The 20,942-nt window shown below is 44.4% G+C and overlaps 5 protein-coding genes across 5 annotated transcripts; 2 read left to right on the top strand and 3 right to left on the bottom strand.

Annotated features, from left to right (window-relative positions):
- Window positions 1–848: 848 nt before the first annotated feature.
- LOC116619226 lies at window positions 849–2,669 on the bottom strand. The gene is made up of 3 exons (XM_032383771.2): window positions 1,735–2,669; window positions 1,423–1,576; window positions 849–1,126 (listed from the first exon to the last, which is right to left on the bottom strand). Exons 1-3 carry the CDS (start codon window positions 2,597–2,599, stop codon window positions 1,021–1,023), a joined length of 1,125 nt encoding a protein of 374 aa, XP_032239662.1. The 5' UTR covers window positions 2,600–2,669; the 3' UTR covers window positions 849–1,020.
- A 2,591-nt stretch (window positions 2,670–5,260) lies between these two features.
- LOC5514196 (GDP-fucose transporter 1) lies at window positions 5,261–10,521 on the bottom strand. Its single transcript, XM_001634360.3, has 5 exons — window positions 10,370–10,521; window positions 10,154–10,214; window positions 7,286–7,426; window positions 6,911–7,027; window positions 5,261–6,399 (listed from the first exon to the last, which is right to left on the bottom strand). Exons 1-5 carry the CDS (start codon window positions 10,465–10,467, stop codon window positions 5,758–5,760), a joined length of 1,059 nt encoding a protein of 352 aa, XP_001634410.3. The 5' UTR covers window positions 10,468–10,521; the 3' UTR covers window positions 5,261–5,757.
- A 51-nt stretch (window positions 10,522–10,572) lies between these two features.
- LOC5514200 (cytoplasmic tRNA 2-thiolation protein 2) lies at window positions 10,573–12,192 on the top strand. Its single transcript, XM_001634394.3, has one exon. It carries the CDS (start codon window positions 10,759–10,761, stop codon window positions 12,031–12,033), a length of 1,275 nt encoding a protein of 424 aa, XP_001634444.3. The 5' UTR covers window positions 10,573–10,758; the 3' UTR covers window positions 12,034–12,192.
- A 2,183-nt stretch (window positions 12,193–14,375) lies between these two features.
- LOC5514219 lies at window positions 14,376–15,808 on the bottom strand. Its single transcript, XM_001634359.3, has one exon. It carries the CDS (start codon window positions 15,681–15,683, stop codon window positions 14,643–14,645), a length of 1,041 nt encoding a protein of 346 aa, XP_001634409.1. The 5' UTR covers window positions 15,684–15,808; the 3' UTR covers window positions 14,376–14,642.
- Window positions 15,809–18,999: 3,191 nt separating this feature from the next.
- Window positions 19,000–20,727, top strand: LOC5514197. The gene has a single exon (XM_032383770.2). The coding sequence runs from the start codon at window positions 19,278–19,280 to the stop codon at window positions 20,301–20,303; it is 1,026 nt and encodes a 341-aa protein (XP_032239661.2). The 5' UTR covers window positions 19,000–19,277; the 3' UTR covers window positions 20,304–20,727.
- Window positions 20,728–20,942: the final 215 nt, after the last annotated feature.

Raw genomic sequence — 20,942 nt, 5'->3', positions numbered from 1 at the left:
AACATGTACCAGGACCCGCCCCTTTTATACCGCGGGTCCTTGTTTAAAGCTCACGGTCGTTTATGTCCCTAATTAACTTAGGTAGCAAGTTCCACACAGAAGGTACAGTATGGACAAAAGCCCTGTCCCCAAAGGTTTTGCATCTTGTGCGTGGTACTGGCTTATGAGAATGCGCTTATTACAAAATTCGGTTCATCTCTATATACGCCTATTTCAAATAAGGTAACACCCGAAAACCCATGTGTCGTAACCCGCGGTGGTTCATAGGTAGCATATAAACGGCTGACAGAAAGCCATGGGAATGTTGTTACGATACACAGATTTTCCGAGTGAAAACTTATTTGAAATAGGTGTACAAGAAATGTTTTTTTAACAACGTACAAGAAGTAACGTACTCATCCAAGGATCAAGGAAAAGCAAGTCAAATGATAAAATGTTTCCCCAAAAACCAAGTTATTGAGTGCAACACGCCGGGTGGTGAGCTCAGGCGCTTATCCGGGGGAGGGTTTATTCATAATTTTCCTCTTAGGCGAGGCGCTTATTCCATGACTGTCAAACCAACTTGAACAGAAATCTTGTGAAATTGGGTGAAATACAGTAAATGTGGGGGGGGGGGGGGGGGGGGGGGGGGGGGGCAGGAGAGCCAATGCGGTAAATACAAAGAATGTATGAAAATTCTCCCAAAAATGGGTTTGTGATGGGGTCTTGTGACACCCGCCTAATTGCGGGTGAGTTGACAGCTATGTCGGGGGAGGCGCTTATTCGAGGGAGAGCTTATTTGAGCAACAAGCGAAATATGTTTGAACAGAGTCTTATACTTACGGGCCCCTGATTATTTTGTACGAAAATCATGCCATGTCTCTCTTTATTCTCAAATTCATATCAACTCATCTTTCCTCTGTAGGCACTTAGTATTAAACATTTCGTTCAAAACGGAAAATTTGGGCAAGGAGGATAACAACGGGTAACTGGTTTAGAAAAAGTAGCCAAACATCTGTACAAGTTGACTGATGATCCGTTCTAGTTGTTCTTTGAGTTGATGAGGTGTAAGTTTTGACCAATCCACACCAGAAGATCGACAAAAATATAAAAGGAGGAGAGTTTGCGACGTCTTTTCTTGCCGCGCCTGAAAAAAAAAACGAATTTGTGGGGGTATCATCGGGTGGGTATTCAAGGTGCATATAACGATTTCTATAGGGTTGTGGCAACTTTGTTCCATGCTTCCTCACTCGGGTTACTACTGATCGGGCTCCCTGTGGCCGGTATAAGTTTTGATCTCACAACGAGCGCGTCCCGGCCCAGTCCCCAAGCAGCCACATGGTTCTTCACCCAGGGCAGGAAACCCATTAAAAGCGCTTGGGACTAAGTCCAGAGTAAACCAGACGGCTTTGATGTCACGGGATTATTATCGAGCGAGCTTACCGGTGTACGAAAGGCGGGAAACGCTGTTTGCGCCAAAGGAAGAATCTCCTGGCCGCGTACACAGCCAGAGTGATGATGAGTACACATGATAGGGTGGCAAGGGTGTGCCTGGGCCTCTGGATGTAATCCCTCAAATGTACTCTCGGTGGACGAGCTGTGTAAAGATGCAGATAAGCCAACTATCAGACGTGTAATGACTAGAGTGATATCAGAACCAGCCCCCTCCCCCATTTGGCCGGCAAAAAGTCGGCAAATTCCAGCAAATCCTGGGTAGGCACCGAAGACCAATCAAAGAAAGCGAGGATAACCCACCTCGCATTTGGTGTCGAACTTTGAGTCCTTCCTTGAAGTTGCGGTAAATGTACTCTGTCCAGCGTTCATCGGGGTCCGTGATCCTGGTCCAGATGTCTTGCACATTTTCCATAACTTCCCACAGGACTACCGGTGATTTCACTAATCCTGAGTACCACCACGAACTGTTAACATCCTTCTCCAGGTACTTAGCAACTACTGTGGTCTGCGCTTTGGTATTGGCTGGCGTCTTGTCTATTTTCTGCTCGGTGGTATTGGTTGTCACCTGAGCTATTTTCTGTTGTGTATTTATCTCTACATTCTGCCTAACAGAGTGAGCCGCGCTTCCCTTTTGATCCATCGACTTCTCCACTCGCATACCTTCAGATAGAGCAATATCACCATCGACCCTCCATGAGTCATCAATAAAGGCGTCCAGATAGGAATGTGCAGATCGATCATCGTCTGCGTTCTTGTGAGGCCGTGGTTTAGTGGTCGTCGACAATTCCATGTATGAAATGTTATTTCCACTTCCAGCCGTCCTGAAAAGGTTGTTCTGTGAGGAAACGCCGCTTGTCTTTTGTTGCGTTTTAGTTTTGTACGCCGGTGGCAACATTACATTTGATTCCAAAGGTTTTCTGGGAGAGATGGCATTCTCAACAAGAGTCCCGTTTTCTGTTGCAGACCCTTGGGGGGTAGCACTAGCATTTGATTTCATGTTGCTGGTCTTGTAGCGAAGCAGGATGTCGCCCCAAGTGCAATAGTTAATCTCACTACTTCCACGGTTTAGCGGCTTGACGTATCCGTGCTGATGTATTTGTGCTCCGTGACTAAAGCTTGAAAGAAACGTGACACACGCTAGAAGACACAATGTGAGGGACGGCATTTCGCCGTCGTCCCAGTGGATCTAAGGAAATGAACTGAATTCCATGGAAAGAATTGCGTTATTTATCAGCATTGATGACATCGTCAGCGCGCGCATGGTTTGCGTTTAACTTGCCTGCTAGCAGAGGCTTCGGGGCCTTAGCGCGTGTGAGTTGAGTTTTATTTAGCATGGCAGGCCTCGAAATATAGCGGAGCACGATACAAAGGGGGCACAGCCACTCCCATACAGGTCATTAAAAAAAAAACTTTTGGGGCAGGTGTCCCCAGTGCACCCCCACAAACTCCTGTCTCCCTTTTTACTTTAACCAAGTCTATCAACAACAAAAAAAATCAATCGTGCAGCAAAAAATAAAAGGGGATGGTGTGGGGTTTGCCCTCTCCTATTTTAACGATACCGTAGAACCAAATGGCTTCATTTCGGGTGAAATTTTTTTGTGGACTTTAAAAGCACACTAGCATACACACATTGGCACCAGTCGGGCCAAGACGGGACGCTTCGAGACGCTAGCACAGTCTATTACCCGTGCAGTTCGGCAACCATGGACAGCTGTTTCGTCCTTATTAGGACTCGTTAGCATGGTATAGCCAGTTTTCCTCAGTTAAACTTCATCGGCAAAAGACTGCAGGGCGACGTCGACAAAATCTTAAATACTTCGCCAGATATTCAAGAAAAACCGAATTCAAACGAGTGTTGCGTTATTCTCATAGGCGTCAATAATTCCCATAATCCTGTTAACTTTGCTCAAAGTTTAGTTTAACCCATTGACTCCTGGCTATTTTTGAGCTGAATTTACAAAAAACAGACTGAAAACAGATACCTCCCCCCCTATTCTGAGTTTTATACAGCCCGTCAAAGTCAAACAACGCTGCACCTAGTAAGCGGTATCCTAGCTTTCCAACAGTGCTTTGCGGTCCCCCTTTTTAACCCCTCGTCGTTGTGCTGAAGCCAGCACAAGTTGATGGTTGCTTGTATTTTTCATCAAAAATACAGCTATGAGCATATTTGGAGAGTGTCTCAGGACATCATGAAGTCTTTTGGGGCATAATTGAGTGCTTTGCTTATGGATATTTGCAAGCAAAGGTGGATTCATGATGATTTTTTTTTTGTTTGGCTTTGCCTGGATAAGAAAATAATTTCCTAATGAATCACAACAGCTCTCCTAAATGCTGTCTTATCTGAAACCAAATTGATTCCAAAATTGTTTACACTGCTATTCTGGGTCTGTATGACCTGAAAATGATTTGTTTGACTTTGGGGAGAGGAGTGTTGACTGGCCCTCCCCTCGTGAATTTTTCCCTGGATCTCCCAGAATGCTTTTCAATCCGTAAAGGCATCTTCGTGTTTTTACAAGCCTTCAAGTAGTGGACATTGTGTTTTGAGGCCATGGAAATGAACCTGGATGATCAGAATAAAGGTATCTATTTGTGTCTTGAGCTGTGTTTGCTGGTCTCTCTCCCTTGTGTTGTATTTTGAGCGTTTTATTGAGAGGGGTGATTCTGCTTTTCTTTCCTTGTTCGATTTGAAATTTGTCAAAGAACCTGTGCTTTTATTTGGCTTAAGAGTAGTTGCCAACACCTTGGTTGGATGCATATCTTCAAGACCATTTATCCCTTAGACTGATGCCTGAGTATCTTCCTCTTGTTGTGTTTAGTTTGCATTTATGAATTTTTTGGGTTGTTGGTACTTCCCAAAGCCGGTACAGGCCGGTTGAGGGGTCAATGTGTTAATCTTTGTTTATCGAGGGTAGCATATTTAACCGAATATACAGTTTTCCAACATATGGTTAGTAAGCACTGTCACTGGGGGTGGTCACTGCCAGAGGGTTTATTGCGTCCCCAGTGGTTCTTTTACGTCCCTTCGGTTCAGGTTAGTGTAGTGCAGCTTGAGGAGACGGGACCTCCGGTTTAGTGTCCTTATCCGAGAAGACTGGAAACACGGGAGAATAACTTTAGCTCACTTGTGACACAAATTCGAATCATGGCAGGAACCCGGAAAAATTCCCAGTTTGAGCCAGGATTCGAACCTGGGCCACAGCGGTGAGAGGCCGACGCGCTAACACACTAGGCCACCCGTGCTTTCACGGGTCGCCTATACAGACGCAAAGAAACTTTCTGACGTTTCTGCGCTTTTGGTGTGTGTAAATAATTCGCATGTTTAAAAGTGGTTGATTTCGCACTTCGGACCAGGCAAAAGCACTCAAATTTAAGCGCGTATAAAAATAATTATCTTAGGAGGAAAGAACAATCATTAAGCTTTAAATTGATATATAGTTTGTTGGCATTTGCTTTAATCCGACGGGAGCGCGAGCGATTTTGCCGGGACGATCGGGGTAATTACCGCTTGGGTTACGGCATCCTTAACGACAACATGTAAATGTGTTGGTTTCGTGTGGATCAAAGTAATCACTAACCGGGAGGACCAAGATCGCCTCGATTCCATTTCCACGCACCAAATATAAAAAATAAAACTCCACTAACCAAAGTTAACTATGCACTAACAAAAACAGACCCAAAAACTTGAATTAAGACAACTTCGTCATCTGGGGGAGGGGGTGTTACCTTTGCGATCTGGTCTGGCAAGTTCATCCAGTGCATGTATTGGGGGGGAGTATTTGATTACTATGAAGTACCCTATAACAGGTATATCTAAAATGTGCACACATACAGTAAATCGGTTAACTTTAATTTACTAAAAAAAAAAAAAACACTGCACTTCGTTACACATTTTAAATGCTCAGACTATTAAACACTTGAATATTGGGACAACCATTTTTAGTAAAACTTTGTTTTTATACATACCCGAAAAGATCCGTGCTGGTGAATGCTAGACAACTACCCAAAGTTGTAAAATCCTACAATTCACAGATACCAACCTATCCTGCTCAATGTATTTTTCTGACTGTTATATCCAATTTGAAAATGCTCTGCCTTCAAGTGACACCAAAGTTGTTGAAAACATTATCAAAGGAAAATTATGAATGACTGAATTTCAATACTTAGGTATGACTTCCGATATTGAAAGTATAATATTTACAATGTTCTTAACATAGCCCCTACACTTGAGATTACCATTAAATAATTATATAGCATGTCCAAAAAAACCCATTAAATATGGAAAACATTCTATATCTAACCAAAACCTTGCCCTATTCAATTTCCCTAAACCTTTGTTTGTCCATCCTCTTGCAGTGCTTTGTCGTCTTTAGATGCCTGTATAGTGTGCGCTTTCTTCATTTCAGAGTGCCTAACTCGGGTGTAGGCCATTGAGCCCCCAAGAACCATTGCATTACTGAGCCACCATAAGGCTGTCTTGGTCTCATGGAAATAACTTACAGACATGATGGTCTGGACGCATGCCTTGGCTGTGCCACTGATGTTGTGGGTGAGAGGGCTGGTGACTTTAATCTGTAGACCAGTGATGTAACCAATGGCAATGCCGAACACTCCTCCGATCGTCATCATAAGCCAGAAGTATGCTGAGGACAAGTTAGGAAAGTGTGCTACCTCTCCTATCTCTCCAAGGAGGGCCATCAGAGGAAGGAAAAGAAAGCAGGCATTGAAGTTGTTGTACAACTGCAGGCGCCAGATGTTGTTGTCAACTGCAGGGATGAATTTCTTGGTATAGATGGCATTCAGTGACACACAAAGACTTGCCAGGACTCCAAACAGGACACCAGAATAGGATATCTTACCGCTACTCCCCTCCTGGTCCACACCCATGAGGAAGCCACCAATTATGACAGCACAGCAAATGACAGCTTTATATGATGTGGATTGGCCCAATATGACATATGTACAGATCTGCAAAAATGAGGTATAAAGAGATTAACAAGGGATTTACAGTCCCTATGTAGAGAAAAAGCTTTTTCATACCGCATAGCCCTGTGGTAGATATCCCAATATAAACCCAGACTGTCTGGCTCAACAGGCCCCCTTTTTTAGATGGTATTTCTGTCCTTGCCTAAGGCTACTTACAGGAAAAGTTGTTTATGCACTACATTTTCCATAGTTTTGTTTTTCAGTAATTCCTGCTGTTTTTTTAAGCAACTTAACTTTTTTTATTGTGATCTTGGTCTTCTTTTCTTTTTAATCAAAATCAAAATTAAAGATTTATACTTGAATCAGTGTTGAACTTAATCCATACTAACTATTAAAAATTTATCCATGTATTGCTAAAACACAAAATAATTCAATTGATAATCACATTTTCCAAAAAGAGCTTTTTAATAATATTGATGAAAACAAAACAACATTGTCATGCAAGCTTGATCCAGGTTCCCCAAACTCCTAGTTACATGTCCTTGCCACATACCACGTTGAAAACTGTTGTTAAAGATCTGCCCACATTGTAGAACGAGACTCCCAGATTCTTTAGGCAGAGGTTGTTAAATGTGATCATTCCAACAAAAACAGCAGATAATGGCAGAACCTGCAACCATAACCATTACACTAGTTTAGAATTAACAGAATATGGTAGCTTCTATTATAACATAAAATAGTCTTGCTCCACTCATTTAATGTAAATAAGCTTGTAACAATTTACCTCAATTTACCTTATTCAGTCTGCCCTGAAGAAGTCTTTTTTAAAGACAGAAATTTGGCAGAGTCGAATACCTACCTGTTTTGGGTGAACCAAACTTTTCACCACATTTATATAAAGTTGACATATCAGTACTTTATCACATACCTGTTTTGCAACTGAGAGCTTGATGTGAAATGCAGGGAATGTGTCGATCCATGGATACCGATCACCAAGAAGACTCAGGAAGAACAAGCAGATGACAGTCACAACACACTGGTACCATGTCACAAACAGGGGAGCATCCAACTACAACATGACAAAATAAAGCAAGGATGGGTTTGACAGGTATCTAGCTTCCCTAAAGAGGGACAGCAAAATGCAAAATATATTTGATGTGTAAACTATGAGGTTAAAACTCTTAAATGGTTAATACTGACAGGACCGAGAGCATTCCACAGGTGCTTAGACCTCAACGACCACCTGTCCAGTTATTAAGCTAAGGAAGCAGCCCTGTAGCAAGGATTTTGATTTGGCATTTGCCCATTTCATAGACCATCTCTCTTAGCTATCACATCCTAGCTTGCAGTGGTAATTACATTTGTTTGGATGGATTCTCTTGTCAAGTGGGGCTGGTCTGACCAAGGCCATGCCTACATTATGGGTGGACCTAGAGGGTAAGGGTGGACCTAGAGGGTAAGGGTGGACCTAGAGGGTAAGGGTGGACCTAGAGGGTAAGGGTGGACCTAGAGGGTAAGGGTGGACCTAGAGGGTAAGGGTGGACCTAGTGGGTATGGGTGGACCTAGAGGGTAAGGGTGGACCTAGAGGGTAAGGGTGGACCTAGAGGGTAAGGGTGGACCTAGAGGGTAAGGGTGGACCTAGAGGGTAAGGGTGGATCTAGAGGGTAAGGGTGGACCTAGAGGGTAAGGGTGGACCTAGAGGGTAAGGGTGGACCTAGAGGGTAAGGGTGGACCTAGAGGGTAAGGGTGGACCTAGAGGGTAAGGGTGGACCTAGTGGGTAAGGGTGGACCTAGAGGGTAAGGGTGGACCTAGAGGGTAAGGGTGGACCTAGAGGGTAAGGGTGGACCTAGAGGGTAAGGGTGGACCTAGAGGGTATGGGTGGACCTAGAGGGTAAGGGTGGACCTAGTGGGTAGGGGTGGACCTAGAGGGTAAGGGTGGACCTAGAGGGTAAGGGTGGACCTAGAGGGTATGGGTGGACCTAGAGAGTAAGGGTGGACCTAGAGGGTAAGGGTGGACCTAGAGGGTAAGGGTGGACCTAGTGGGTAAGGGTGGACCTAGAGGGTAAGGGTGGACCTAGAGGGTAAGGGTGGACCTAGAGGGTAAGGGTGGACCTAGAGGGTAAGGGTGGACCTAGAAGGTAAGGGTGGACCTAGAGGGTAAGGGTGGACCTAGTGGGTAAGGGTGGACCTAGAGGGCAAGGGTGGACCTAGAGGGTAAGGGTGGACCTAGAGGGTAAGGGTGGACCTAGAGGGTAAGGGTGGACCTAGAGGGTAAGGGTGGATCTAGAGGGTAAGGGTGGACCTAGAGGGTAAGGGTGGACCTAGAGGGTAAGGGTGGACCTAGAGGGTAAGGGTGGACCTAGAGGGTAAGGGTGGACCTAGAGGGTAAGGGTGGACCTAGAGGGTAAGGGTAAGGGTGGACCTAGAGGGTAAGGGTGGACCTAGTGGGTAGGGGTGGACCTAGAGGGTAAGGGTGGACCTAGAGGGTAAGGGTGGACCTAGAGGGTAAGGGTGGACCTAGAAGGTAAGGGTGGACCTAGAGGGTAAGGGTGGACCTAGAGGGTAAGGGTGGACCTAGAGGGTAAGGGTGGACCTAGTGGGTAAGGGTGGACCTAGTGGGTATGGGTGGACCTAGAGGGTAAGGGTGGACCTAGAGGGTAAGGGTGGACCTAGAGGGTAAGGGTGGACCTAGAGGGTAAGGGTGGACCTAGTGGGTAAGGGTGGACCTAGAGGGTAAGGGTGGACCTAGAGGGCAAGGGTGGACCTAGAGGGTAAGGGTGGACCTAGAGGGTAAGGGTGGACCTAGAGGGTAAGGGTGGACCTAGAGGGTAAGGGTGGATCTAGAGGGTAAGGGTGGACCTAGAGGGTAAGGGTGGACCTAGAGGGTAAGGGTGGACCTAGAGGGTAAGGGTGGACCTAGAGGGTAAGGGTGGACCTAGAGGGTAAGGGTGGATCTAGAGGGTAAGGGTGGACCTAGAGGGTAAGGGTGGACCTAGAGGGTAAGGGTGGACCTAGAGGGTAAGGGTGGACCTAGAGGGTAAGGGTGGACCTAGAGGGTAAGGGTGGACCTAGAGGGTAAGGGTGGACCTAGTGGGTAAGGGTGGACCTAGTGGGTAAGGGTGGACCTAGAGGGTAAGGGTGGACCTAGAGGGTAAGGGTGGACCTAGAGGGTAAGGGTGGACCTAGAGGGTAAGGGTGGACCTAGAGGGTATGGGTGGACCTAGAGGGTAAGGGTGGACCTAGTGGGTAGGGGTGGACCTAGAGGGTAAGGGTGGACCTAGAGGGTAAGGGTGGACCTAGAGGGTAAGGGTGGACCTAGAGGGTAAGGGTGGACCTAGAGGGTAAGGGTGGACCTAGAGGGTAAGGGTGGACCTAGAGGGTAAGGGTGGACCTAGAGGGCAAGGGTGGACCTAGTGGGCAAGGGTGGACCTAGAGGGTAAGGGTGGACCTAGAGGGTAAGGGTGGACCTAGAGGGTAAGGGTGGACCTAGAGGGTAAGGGTGGACCTAGAGGGTAAGGGTGGCTTTTCCCCAATTCAACATAAGGAAATCAAGATAAGATTGTCTAGCACATACAAATGTATGTGCAGCCAAGATAACAGACATGGTTTATAATATCTTTACTGTTTTCCCTTAGCAGGAGGAAATAAAGTAGAATTCTTAGTGGTTCTTAGCTGTTACCATGGTAAAATAAAGACTTATTAGACATTTTAGAGCTTGTACAGTGGAACCTTAGTTTTTTTTATTTATGCTATTTCCGCATGAATGAGTACATAGACATTGATATAAAACTCACTTTTATGTCAGGACTGCTTAAAAGATACTTGTTCAAGAAAACCAGGGATATGGATATTGTCCTGCAACATCAACACACAAGTTATCAAGGGATGAACAAAAGAAAACTCAAAGTGTTCATGATCTCCGACGAAACGCTGGTTAAGGATGATTTCCGATTCAATTGTAAGAAGAATCGTGGATAAACTCGAACATTCAAATAAACAAATATAATTACCAGTAGGCCGCTACAACGGCTGCAATACGGACAGACTTGGCAAGTAACGACTCCTTCATCTCCGATTTCTCCGCCGAAGATGCGATCGGCTTTTCCATGTCTGTCACTGCCACGTGAGATGCGAGCCTTCAGACGCATGAACAGCGGTGATAAACTACATATATACTGCACGACTACAAATATAGAGTTCTGTTTATTACTTTAGTTTGCAAGCTTTATGTGTATGAAGTATTACCCTAACGGGGTTCTCTTGCATCATAAACCGGTCGTTGTGTGAACATTGTTCTCGTCTAAGACTTTTTGAGAGCTCAGACATACGCTTGTTACTTGCCTCACTCTACTTCTATTTAAGCTATTGCATATATTGTGTATTTTGTGACTCTTTGGCGATGTGTTCGATCGGAGACGATGGCTTGGAAGAAGTCCCATCCAAGCCCCCACGTGACCCCACTCAACGAATGTGTATGAAATGTTCAAGCAGTTTAGCCGTAGTTGTAGTGCGGCTGAATGATCCGCTTTGCAAGGATTGTTTCCTGGCTTACTGTACGCACAAGTTCCGCTCCACGATCGGCAAGGCTCGCGTTATACGCCATAATGAGCGAGTGTTGCTTGCAGTGTCAGGCGGACCGGCATCTCTTGCCATGCTACACTTTATCAGCGAGGCAACTAGCGCACGGAGACTGCGATTCCATCCTGATGTGGTTTTTATTAATGACGGGGCTATTATTGGAGTCAGCAACCAAGACATTGTAAGAAAGATACATGAAGTTACAATGAAAGCTGGGTTTGCTTTACACGTAGTTGGTTTAGAGACATTGTTTAGGGCAGACAAAATGAGTCCAGAAGAAAGTTTGCAGGCTCTCCAAACTCTGTTTGACTCCGTAACCTCTCTTACAGCCAAGGAAGACCTACTCAGGTCTCTCCATCAACAACTTCTAGTTAAAGTTGCGATGGATGAAGGTTACTCAAGGGTCATGGTTGGTGACAGTGCAAATAACATAGCAGTTCACATACTTTCTGATATCTCCCAAGGCAGAGGTGGTGCATTGCCATTCATCACAGCATTCAATGACAGCCGTCATGATGGTATCTCAATACTAAGGCCAATGCGTGAATTTATAGCCAAAGAAATCTGCCTTTATAATCACTTTATGGGTATTGACGCAATCAGTACAAACTCACTTGCAACCAAGGCGGGTATTAATGCTAGTATAAACAAGCTTACAGAGGAATTCATTAGCGGGCTGCAAGCACAGTTCCCATTTACTGTCAGTACTGTGTTTAGAACTGGAGATAAACTCTCTCTTTCTGAAGAGAAATGTGATATTCATTGTGCTATTTGCAAGGTCCCTGTGTCCTCAGCTGATAGAAATCTTTGTAAGCGACTGGAACATTTAGCTATAAATCACTCACACAGATCAGACAGTTCTCCACCATCTAATAATATAGGCAGTGCATGTAGTTCAGACGACACAGGGGGCTCTCCACACCAAAGTACAAGTCTGAAAGACATGCTTTGCTATGGCTGCCAGCTCACACTTAAAGATGTAAAACAAGATATCACAGGTCTTCCCTTTGTACAAGATTGCATACAAAGAATTTCCAACAGAGAGGTGATAAATAGTAGCATCCAGGAATTCCTCTTACCAGATGATAAAAGCTAACATCATAAGTATTCTAACCAAATCATAACAGATTAAGACTTATGTACACTAAACTTTGTTCAATTTTAATATTTCAAACAGTTATCTTATCACATTAACAGTTTTGCAAATTTCAGGACTCGAAATAATTTTCTTGAATTAAAGTCACTCCAAAATTTAGTTATTTATTATTATATGATGGGAAAACTCCAAGATTAGAGATGTAATGCAAGTCCCAATACGAAACACGGATAGGGAGGGGCTGAGAGCTAGGGCTTTTAAGGGCTTAAAAGCCCTTCCCCAACCAGTTAGTAGTACTCTACCCATAATGATCTTGGAACCTATTTTGAGTTTGGGAGGGCTTAGTCTCCAAGGAAACCCCCCCCCCCTTTACCAGACACACCTGGGGGAGCTCCCTTGTTCAGTTTACATTTCTTTACCCCACAAATTAGAGTACCCACAAGCTTAAAAAATCTTGCAAGTTCAAGATACTCCAGGCATCCGTCTAAGGGATAAATGGTCTTGAAGATATGCATTTGGCACAAGCTCTAGGATAGTTTTTTTCTATATAGTGAATGCTAATGTCTTATTGTTGTATGCATTTAAGACCTCCAAACAGCACAATTTGTAACTGCGGCCACCTGGGAAATAAATAACTTGACCCTCAGCAGCATGTTCTTCCCCTCTTCCCAGGAAAACAGTTGGAAAAGTTACTCACCCAGGTGGTGGTTACATACTGTAGAGGTTGATGGAGAACCAATAAGGCAAAGATAACCAGTCGAGAAAGGAAAACAAGGTTTACTAAACAAAAGAAATTAAAATTCACTTTGAAGTAAAACTATCCTAGAGACTGTGACCTGTACAGGACCCGAAATGATCCCAGGACCCGAAATGATCCCCAAAAGTTCCCCAACTGATCCCGGGACCGGAAACGATGCCCAGGAGTCCCTGAAATGAACCCCAAGGAATTGCAGTTATGGACAAACAAAGGAAATGTGGAAGGATTGGCTTTCAGTTTTAAAAACATATGAAACATTTTAGCGTCATTTTTGTTACTATCCGGAAATTTGCATTAACTAAAAACCATAGTATTAAGATTTAATATACGACTACGTGGGAAGTACAGCTTGGTTGAGTCAGAAATTGGGGTCAAATAACAATTCCTGTGATGGTAATTTGAAGAACCAGACGTGAAGATATCATTTATACATAACAAGCCATAAAAGAAAGTTTCAACAGATAATCATGCAGGGTTGTACGTACAACTACATGAGGAAATTCAAAACTCACATATTGCTTTCAACAAAAGCCACATCTCTTAATATTTTTCAACGGTGGTAAAAGGGTTGTTCGAGTGCATTAAACAGTGTGCTTTTGTTCATTCCATCTTCTCGGCCAAACCGGCTGCCTAAAATGTTTCTGTAAATATTCCCTCGTGTGAACATGGATTTCATGGTGAAATACACATTTGGTTGTCAAATGAATATAGATTTTTAGGGGTGATGTTTGCCAGAAACAAGATTTATAGTGTCAGAGTCATGTGTTGGAACTGCAAATGTTTCGAAGGTCAAAAGTTTGGTTGTTCTCAGCAAGGCTGTCCTTTGGCTCTGCTATGTTGATGTTGTACTTGTTTCAGTAGCAATTAAAAAATGTGTATTTGTTTTGGACTCTGTTTATGGGTTTGAGACCGGGGCAATGTTATAAATAGAAGTATTGGATTTTAAGTTTATTAAGTCACGTTATTTAGAAATAGATTCGCTGTCAACCCTTAATTATGCTTTAAGAATTGGAAGTGCTTTCTTCTGCTTTCCCTTTGTCCATTACCTCAATTCCGCGAGGTTGATTTCGGGGACTCCTCTGTATTGTTTCGGGTCCCGGGATCAGTTGGGGTACTTTTGGGGATCATCTCCGGTCCTGGGATCATTTCGGGTCCTGTACAGACCCAACCAAGGTGACTGGAGCTACTTTACAGTCAAATAATGAGCAAAAGAAATTTTAAAAAAAGTGGACAAGTTGATATTGGCATAGTTGAGCTGTAGGGGAGGATAGACAGCTAGCCTAAAAAGAATTCAAATCTGAGCCACCTCACAAAAAATAGCCATTGTTGCTAAAAGCAACAAAACTGAAAATTGCCTTTTCCAGTGTTTTAAAGAATTGACTAAGAATAGGTTGAAATTGATTCAAATGAAGAACTTATCGGCCCTATGCATGTGGCTCATCAATACCCTGACAGGGAGCTTGAATGTAGTTCCAATTTCTCTTACTTCAAGAAATTAACAAGAACATATCCTAATTGTCTTAGAATTCAGAACTTCGCAACAATTGGACTTGTTTTGTCCATATTAAGAGCATCCCAGTCTAAGTAGAAGTAAATATCTTAAAACTTTATTACATGATAAACAGGACAAAAGATTGAGCAAAAAACTTGAAGGGGCTAACTGATATGACTGAGGAAATAGCCCCTTTACAATTAATTCCAACACTTTAAATATCCTTGGAATTTAACACTGTGCACACTTTGCTGTTCTTCTTACACTGTAATTTACATCAAGTAGAATCTTGATCACTCAGAAATTTTCCAAAAATGTAGAGATACCAATAACAATTATTATTCTCAAGATAATCTAGGATTAGTTGACACCAATTCCAAGGGTGCTCAGACTAACATTGCCCCTTTTCTTGCTCAGCTCTTGGTATTTCTTTATTGAATTCATCAAATTTTTTGGATGAACAACATTTGATATTAGTTTCTCTGCATTAACTTTTGTAGCAACATCTTTGTTTGTAGTCTTGCCTGGAATGCACTCATATTTCTTTGGATGTGGTACGTACTTCGCTTGATATCCATTTGGGCTGTCCTTGCCTCTGCTTACCATCAAATTCTTGTGAATAAAAACAGCAGTATAGCAGCTGTCAATGTTAGAGTTGTCCCCATACAAGTCGCTTTCCTTGATATAGTAGATCTCTGAAATATCTGTGCGACCTTTCAAGCACTGTGACCAGTAACAGCCAGGAAGAGTAACATAGTTCTGGTATTTCTCCATAACTTTACATTCAGTTTCCTCCATATTGTGGCCTAAGTAGATGGAACCTCCAGGTTTAACAATTCTAAGAAGTTCTCTTACAAGATTACACTGAATTTCCTTGCTTCCAAGATCTCTAAGTCCGGCATAGTTTATGGCATGATCATACTTTTGTGAATCGACAAATGATATTTTCCCGTTCTCTTTGGATAAAACACCAAATGTGTTAGGAGTGTCGTTGAAGATTCTCTGAGCGTACTCTACGGCATATTGGTCTGGGTGAGAACCTCCGATCCTTAATTTAGGATACTCTTTTCTCAGAGCCCTCAGCCATTCATTACAGCCGGTGTTTCCATCAAATATGGACTGGCCATCTTTGATATTCAATTGCTCGCCAATTTTCTTGATCCAAAATTCGTCTACATGAGTCTCATTTTTAAACCTCCTTCTGCAGTGTATATCCTCCCAGTTGTGATCAAAAACGGCTTTTTGGAACCAGTGGTGAAACGAACCAGAAATACTATTTGCAAGGCTTGCCGTTGTTTTGTGAAATGTGAAGTGACTCAACAAAAACAAAAAAAGAGACACTAAAAGGATGGAAAGGAAACAAACCAAACGTCCAAAGCGAATGTTGGTTATCACTCTCATGGTGGCTGGCTCTTTCTGCTATGGGCATGCATAGATAGCGCCGTTATTTGGCAAACTTTGCGGTTATTTTGCGATAAATGGACGTGTTCAACAGAGCACAATAATAATCAATGCACACAGCCACAGCTGGAAAAATCGATATTCATTCGGCGACGCTCGTATGACATTCGAGAAAATAAATTGGTCTCGCACTCTTCTTTTATAACATATACTAAAATGGTAAAAGAATATATAATATAGCATATTATATAAAAATGTAGTTTGTGACGTCTGAAAAAGCAAAAGCACATATATTTGGCCTTATCTCAATCACTTCAACCTTTATAGGCGAGCGTACCACACTACGATGTTCTCTTTTAACCCCGCAGATTTGTCTACTCGGGCAAGACAATCCATCCCACATGGTTACGCGGATAATAGGGCGAAAGCGAATGGACTTTTGATAGATTTTCTCTCACCTGTCTCAGGCAAACAACTCTCGATTCACTTTTGATTTGTTATTCTGACAAACCAGTTGCGTGACGCGCGCCTTGGTTTCAATTGGAGGCCTTGCATGATCGTCTAAAGTTAAACATTCGACACAAAGAAGACTTTCGATTATCTGGATTTTATTCTGGCTCGTCTTCTTCAAAAACCATTATGGGAGCCCTTCCCGTGTGCTAAAAAGAAACGCACTAATCAAAACTTGTATGCATTTCCTGTATGGCGTACCGCCGCAATGGGTGCTAGGGCGGAATGTCCGTCCTCGTTGGCACTTGCCCTGTCTACTACCATCCAGCGAATCATTTCATTTCGGATGAAAGGACAGAGCATATTTATCCCATTTTCGACTTTTAAGCCAAAAGGAACTCAAGTAACCCTTTCTATTACTGGTAAACAATAGAGGAAACTACCATCTTTATGTTGCTGGGATTTCTCGCGGTTGTTATTGAGTACGTTTGCGATTTCGAGCTAAATATCTTTTTTGATTTCCGAGGGATTCACGACTTTCAACCAAAGGCGAGTCTTGCCGTCAAGAGCGCGTACTTTTTGGGAATAGCTAGTATCTACTGGGGCTACCTAGCAAAGGCCGTTGGTTGTTGCACATTTTACGCAGTGAGCCAGGATCTTCGAAGGATCTTTATCTTTCACGTGAACTATACCACAACACTCATCAGAGATGCGCGCGACTTCGACACAGCTAGCGCCTACCACGAGTGCTTGCTGGCCTACACCGACCACGTGATTGATTCTATCAGGTACTGGTTTGTTATGCATAATGTATTATTTGTGTTCAACACCCTGTCTTTTTTGGTCGAAGTGATCATAGGGGGGGGGGGGGGGGGGGGGGGGCTGGGTCATTTCATAGAACGGGCTGGGAGGCCCGTATCGCGGGCTACGATAGGACGAGTGCGAACCGTTCCCGAGCGCGCCTCTCGGTGCCGCGCATCCTCTGCCCTACACGATTCGCCCCGCAGGGGCGGCACAACCGCGTCTCCGACTGCGTCCCTATGCCGCAGATCCTGCACGGCACGGGGAGGGGGCTGCCCTTACGGAGCCTGGGGAGGTGCACCTTGCAGTAGGTGTCCATGCACCTCTGGCCACACGTGTTTGCATGGCCGACCTTTAGCCACCCGCAGTAATCTTTTCCGCGCTTCATCCTTCGAATGCTCGGTATACTACAGAACAGGGTCTAATTGCAAGGTTCCCACATGTTACCGCACAAGGGGGGCCAGCCGGGGGTGGGGGGCTCGGCGGGGCGTGGCGCGCCTCCCAGCCTTGAACGGGGGTGGGGGGCTCGGCGGGGCGTGCCTCCCAGCCTTGGAACGGGGGGTGGGGGCTCGGCGGGGGCGTGGCGGTCCTCCCAGCCTTGGAACGGGGCTGGGGGGCTCGGCGGGGCGTGGCTTCCAGCCTTGGAACTGGGGTGGGGTGCTCGGCGGGGCGTGGCGCGCCTCCCAGCCTTGAAACGGGGGTGGGGGGCTCGGCGGGGCCTGGCGCGCCTCCCAGCCCGTTCTATGAAATGACCCAGTCCCCCCCATCATGGCTTTCACCAAGGAAATAGTACGCGTTTCCATTCAAAGCCGCGAGTCAAGCGACGAGAAGCTTTGATGCCATGTACACAAAAATCAACCGCGAGGTTGACCCGCGGGTGTGTCCCGAGATCGAGGTGTTTATGAGCTATCGTGCGCGCTGCCGTCCACGCGCGGGTTTCAAGGTGATCGGGATTCGTGTCATTGTACAACATGCACTTATCGCTGTCTTGTTGTGTTTTGTTGGGTTCTTTAAACTCTACAATGAGCTGCAATAGTCGAGTCAGCTGCAGCCTCTGTGATCCAGATGATCACGAGGTTTACAGGCCCGTACCCAGGGGGATGCAAGGGGTTCGAACACACCCCACCCCCACAACGGCCTAAAGCACTTTCGGTTCGCGCCATTTGTAGACAAAACTATAAAGCATAAGATAGATCACTCTGGTATATCATTAATCCATAAGTCAGACTTGTATTTGTAACCAAATCCGTCAATAAACGTCCCTTGAAGATACTGCGAAAGGCAAAAAAAAAAATCCCTTTTTGTTCTTTCGGGGGTGATCAGATTTTTATCAGAAAACTCACTCCCTCCCCAAAAAATTAGATCCACTTTTTCGGATTTCCCCCCCCCCCCCCCCCACCACCACCCTCAAATCCTGGGGGTACTAGACTGTCTTAGTTTATGTCTCGCATTTGCGTGACTTTTGAGCTGATTTTTTTTGTTAAAGAATGTCGATCACCCACTACTTTGTGTTTATCATTGAAAATAGAGCCGTTAATTTGCAAGTGAACAATCTACAATTGTAGTCTGACACGTTCTTGACAATATTTGATTGAAAATAACTTGGTTTCTTGCTTGACTTAGCCGATGGAAATGGATGCTTTGTCAGACTCGGTATTGAGCGGAAGCATAAAATGGCGGCGTGATTGGCCTGAAAAGAGATAGTCAGCTGAGAGTATCATCAGACACTATAAAAGGTAGAAGTTTATATGTACAAAAGACAGTGCTGACTCCGAGCTGCATAGCAAGCATTTTTACGGGGCTCAGGAGTTAAACTCTTAGCTCTTTGTTCAAAACTCCATAAGGAAACGGGACTTTCAAAGGGAAAAGAGAGGGTACACACCTTTTAAAGTCGTCTCAAGCTTTTTTCGATAACATGGCTCCGCCCCTGTTTAACGTCCTAAAGCGTCATTTCCTTGAACATAAAACTTTCCATACCCCTCCCCTGGATAGAAGAGAATCAACACATCACATTACATAAAACATGGGACGGAAGTGTTGATAACCAGTTGACCTCCGACGCTATTCACATATCCAGTTTCATCAACAACGACTGTATCTCCCTCCTGAGACTCCAGCATTTGAGTAGAAAACATTCCCGACCAGTGCGTGTTTATTAAGACACGCCGACGTTTATAAGCTCACTTGATTAACCACATTCTTCACAACAAAGAAATAACAAAAGAGCAGTTGATGTTATGATGATGTGCGCACCAGGGCGAAGCAGGATGTGACTGAAGCAGAGCGTGGGGTTTGACGTAAGACGAGTGATGCACGCAGCTCATCAGTATAATCCACAGAAGAATGGCGAAGGCAACAGCGTCTGGCTGGTCAAATGAAGACAAATACGTATCCAGACTTAATCTAAGATGCGAGAAACATCTCAAGAAACAAATAGATGTTCTCGAGAAAGAAAAAATCATGCTTGCAAAATCTCTTGACGCGGAGAAGAGAGCGTTTCAGGACCGAAGCCACAGACTGAACATAAAACCGGAAAACATTGAGCACCTCTCAGAGCCTAAAGGAACAACAGTAGTGGAGCAAAACAGGGAATTAGACCGTCTTTTTAAAAGTTTGGTTCATAGACCCTACATGACCGGGTCGGGGTACTCATATATCGAGTATCTCTCCCGGAATATGCAACCGCTAGTAAAGCGTCCACTTCAATGGGGCATTAACCCGCCTCTCCCTACAGCGAAATCTCGCTCGTTACCAAACATTCAAGGGACAGATCAGGAGACATTTTTCGGACGAGTTAATGGACACCCGGCAAATTTGAACCAACGAGGTGACGCTAGAAGGCCGGTTCAACGTGAAAAACCGGTCATCCTACCACCTATAGCAACAAAAACACTCCCTGTACAACAACGGAGACCGCATAAAAGAAAACCTGTTGCCAAGGCGTCTAGCTACGTATGGAAACGGGAGGCTGCTCCCCCTCAAACGAGTACCGAGAAAGAGGAGCCTGAAAGGCATGAAGAGGAGGGCAGAAAGAGCCCTGTTAGCACGCCACAGAAGGAGAAAGAAGTCGCAGAGATCCCTGAGCGTGACATAGTGATCACGGTGACTGACGACGAAGACACGGTCGAGGAAAGCTCATCGACTTTTGTCACGGATGTCAGAATGCCGGATAACACGCGAGATGATGAGGAACCCGAAGGGGGCGATAGTATGGAGTCTGCAGTTACCGAGACGAGTGTAGAGAAAAAAGCAAACCCAGATACGGCAGTGATGGGTCCTGAACAGAAACCCGAGGAGGAGACCAAGAGCGCTAAGGCGCGGAGTGCAGTTTTACCAAAGAATTTAGACAGTAGACGGCATTCAGTGTAGGTCATAACCATATAAATAAAAGCGAGAAACATATTAAAACGTCTTGTAGGGTGGTCTTCAACACCCCAAAGGAAGGACCGATGAAGTCCGAATGTGCTTGTAATCGCAATGATTTTTTCTGTGGAATAACACGGCATAGCTAGTCATCAGGAATGGGTATACTCGTCCACGTTATATACTCAATTTACTCAATTAGCAGTCACTTTAACCTGACACGTGCTAAACACTGATTTATAATCAGAAGAGTATAAGAATTCTCAGTATCGAATGTGTAAATATGATATCAGACGCGATATCGTCCTACAAATTTGAATTAATTCAAAACAGTATGTATATAATAATTTTATATTATACGTTGTAAATAATCTATATAATTTAAGACATAAAGGTCTAATGTCTTACCAATAAAGGGCATATGCGGGTATTCAGCTTATAACATCGTATGCAAACATTATCCAAAGCATCTTTTTAGCATCGAGGGGTTTCACGGTCCAGCAGTTAGTATGGATCCACTCAACCAAAAATCACGAAAAAGACGAAAAGATGCGAGTCAGTGGGTATGCATAGTCATTCTCGTGCCCAGAGCCCCTCGGCGATACTCACTGCTGGGGTTTTTCCTCTGACAAACAAGATGATATA

Source organism: Nematostella vectensis, chromosome 3 (genome assembly GCF_932526225.1).
Source record: "Nematostella vectensis chromosome 3, jaNemVect1.1, whole genome shotgun sequence".
In the NCBI taxonomy this organism is placed as follows: domain Eukaryota; kingdom Metazoa; phylum Cnidaria; class Anthozoa; order Actiniaria; family Edwardsiidae; genus Nematostella; species Nematostella vectensis.
Note: the sequence above shows the minus strand (reverse complement) of the source record. Positions and strands in the feature narration are given on the sequence as shown.

Excerpts from the sequence above, each read along its gene's own strand:
- LOC116619226 (XM_032383771.2), bottom strand. The coding sequence starts at position 2,599 with ATGCCGTCCCTCACATTGTGTCTTCTAGCGTGTGTCACGTTTCTTTCA. Across the intron at positions 1,577-1,734 it reads AGTTCGACACCAAATGCGAG|CTCGTCCACCGAGAGTACAT; the intron begins GTGGGTTATCCT and ends ATCTTTACACAG. Across the intron at positions 1,127-1,422 it reads TTCCCGCCTTTCGTACACCG|GCGCGGCAAGAAAAGACGTC; the intron begins GTAAGCTCGCTC and ends TTTTTTTTTCAG.
- LOC5514196 (XM_001634360.3), bottom strand. The coding sequence starts at position 10,467 with ATGGAAAAGCCGATCGCATCTTCGGCGGAGAAATCGGAGATGAAGGAG. Across the intron at positions 10,215-10,369 it reads GCCGTTGTAGCGGCCTACTG|GACAATATCCATATCCCTGG; the intron begins GTAATTATATTT and ends TTGATGTTGCAG. Across the intron at positions 7,028-7,285 it reads AGCTCTCAGTTGCAAAACAG|GTTCTGCCATTATCTGCTGT; the intron begins GTATGTGATAAA and ends TTATGGTTGCAG.
- LOC5514200 (XM_001634394.3), top strand. The coding sequence starts at position 10,759 with ATGTGTTCGATCGGAGACGATGGCTTGGAAGAAGTCCCATCCAAGCCC.
- LOC5514219 (XM_001634359.3), bottom strand. The coding sequence starts at position 15,683 with ATGAGAGTGATAACCAACATTCGCTTTGGACGTTTGGTTTGTTTCCTT.
- LOC5514197 (XM_032383770.2), top strand. The coding sequence starts at position 19,278 with ATGGCGAAGGCAACAGCGTCTGGCTGGTCAAATGAAGACAAATACGTA.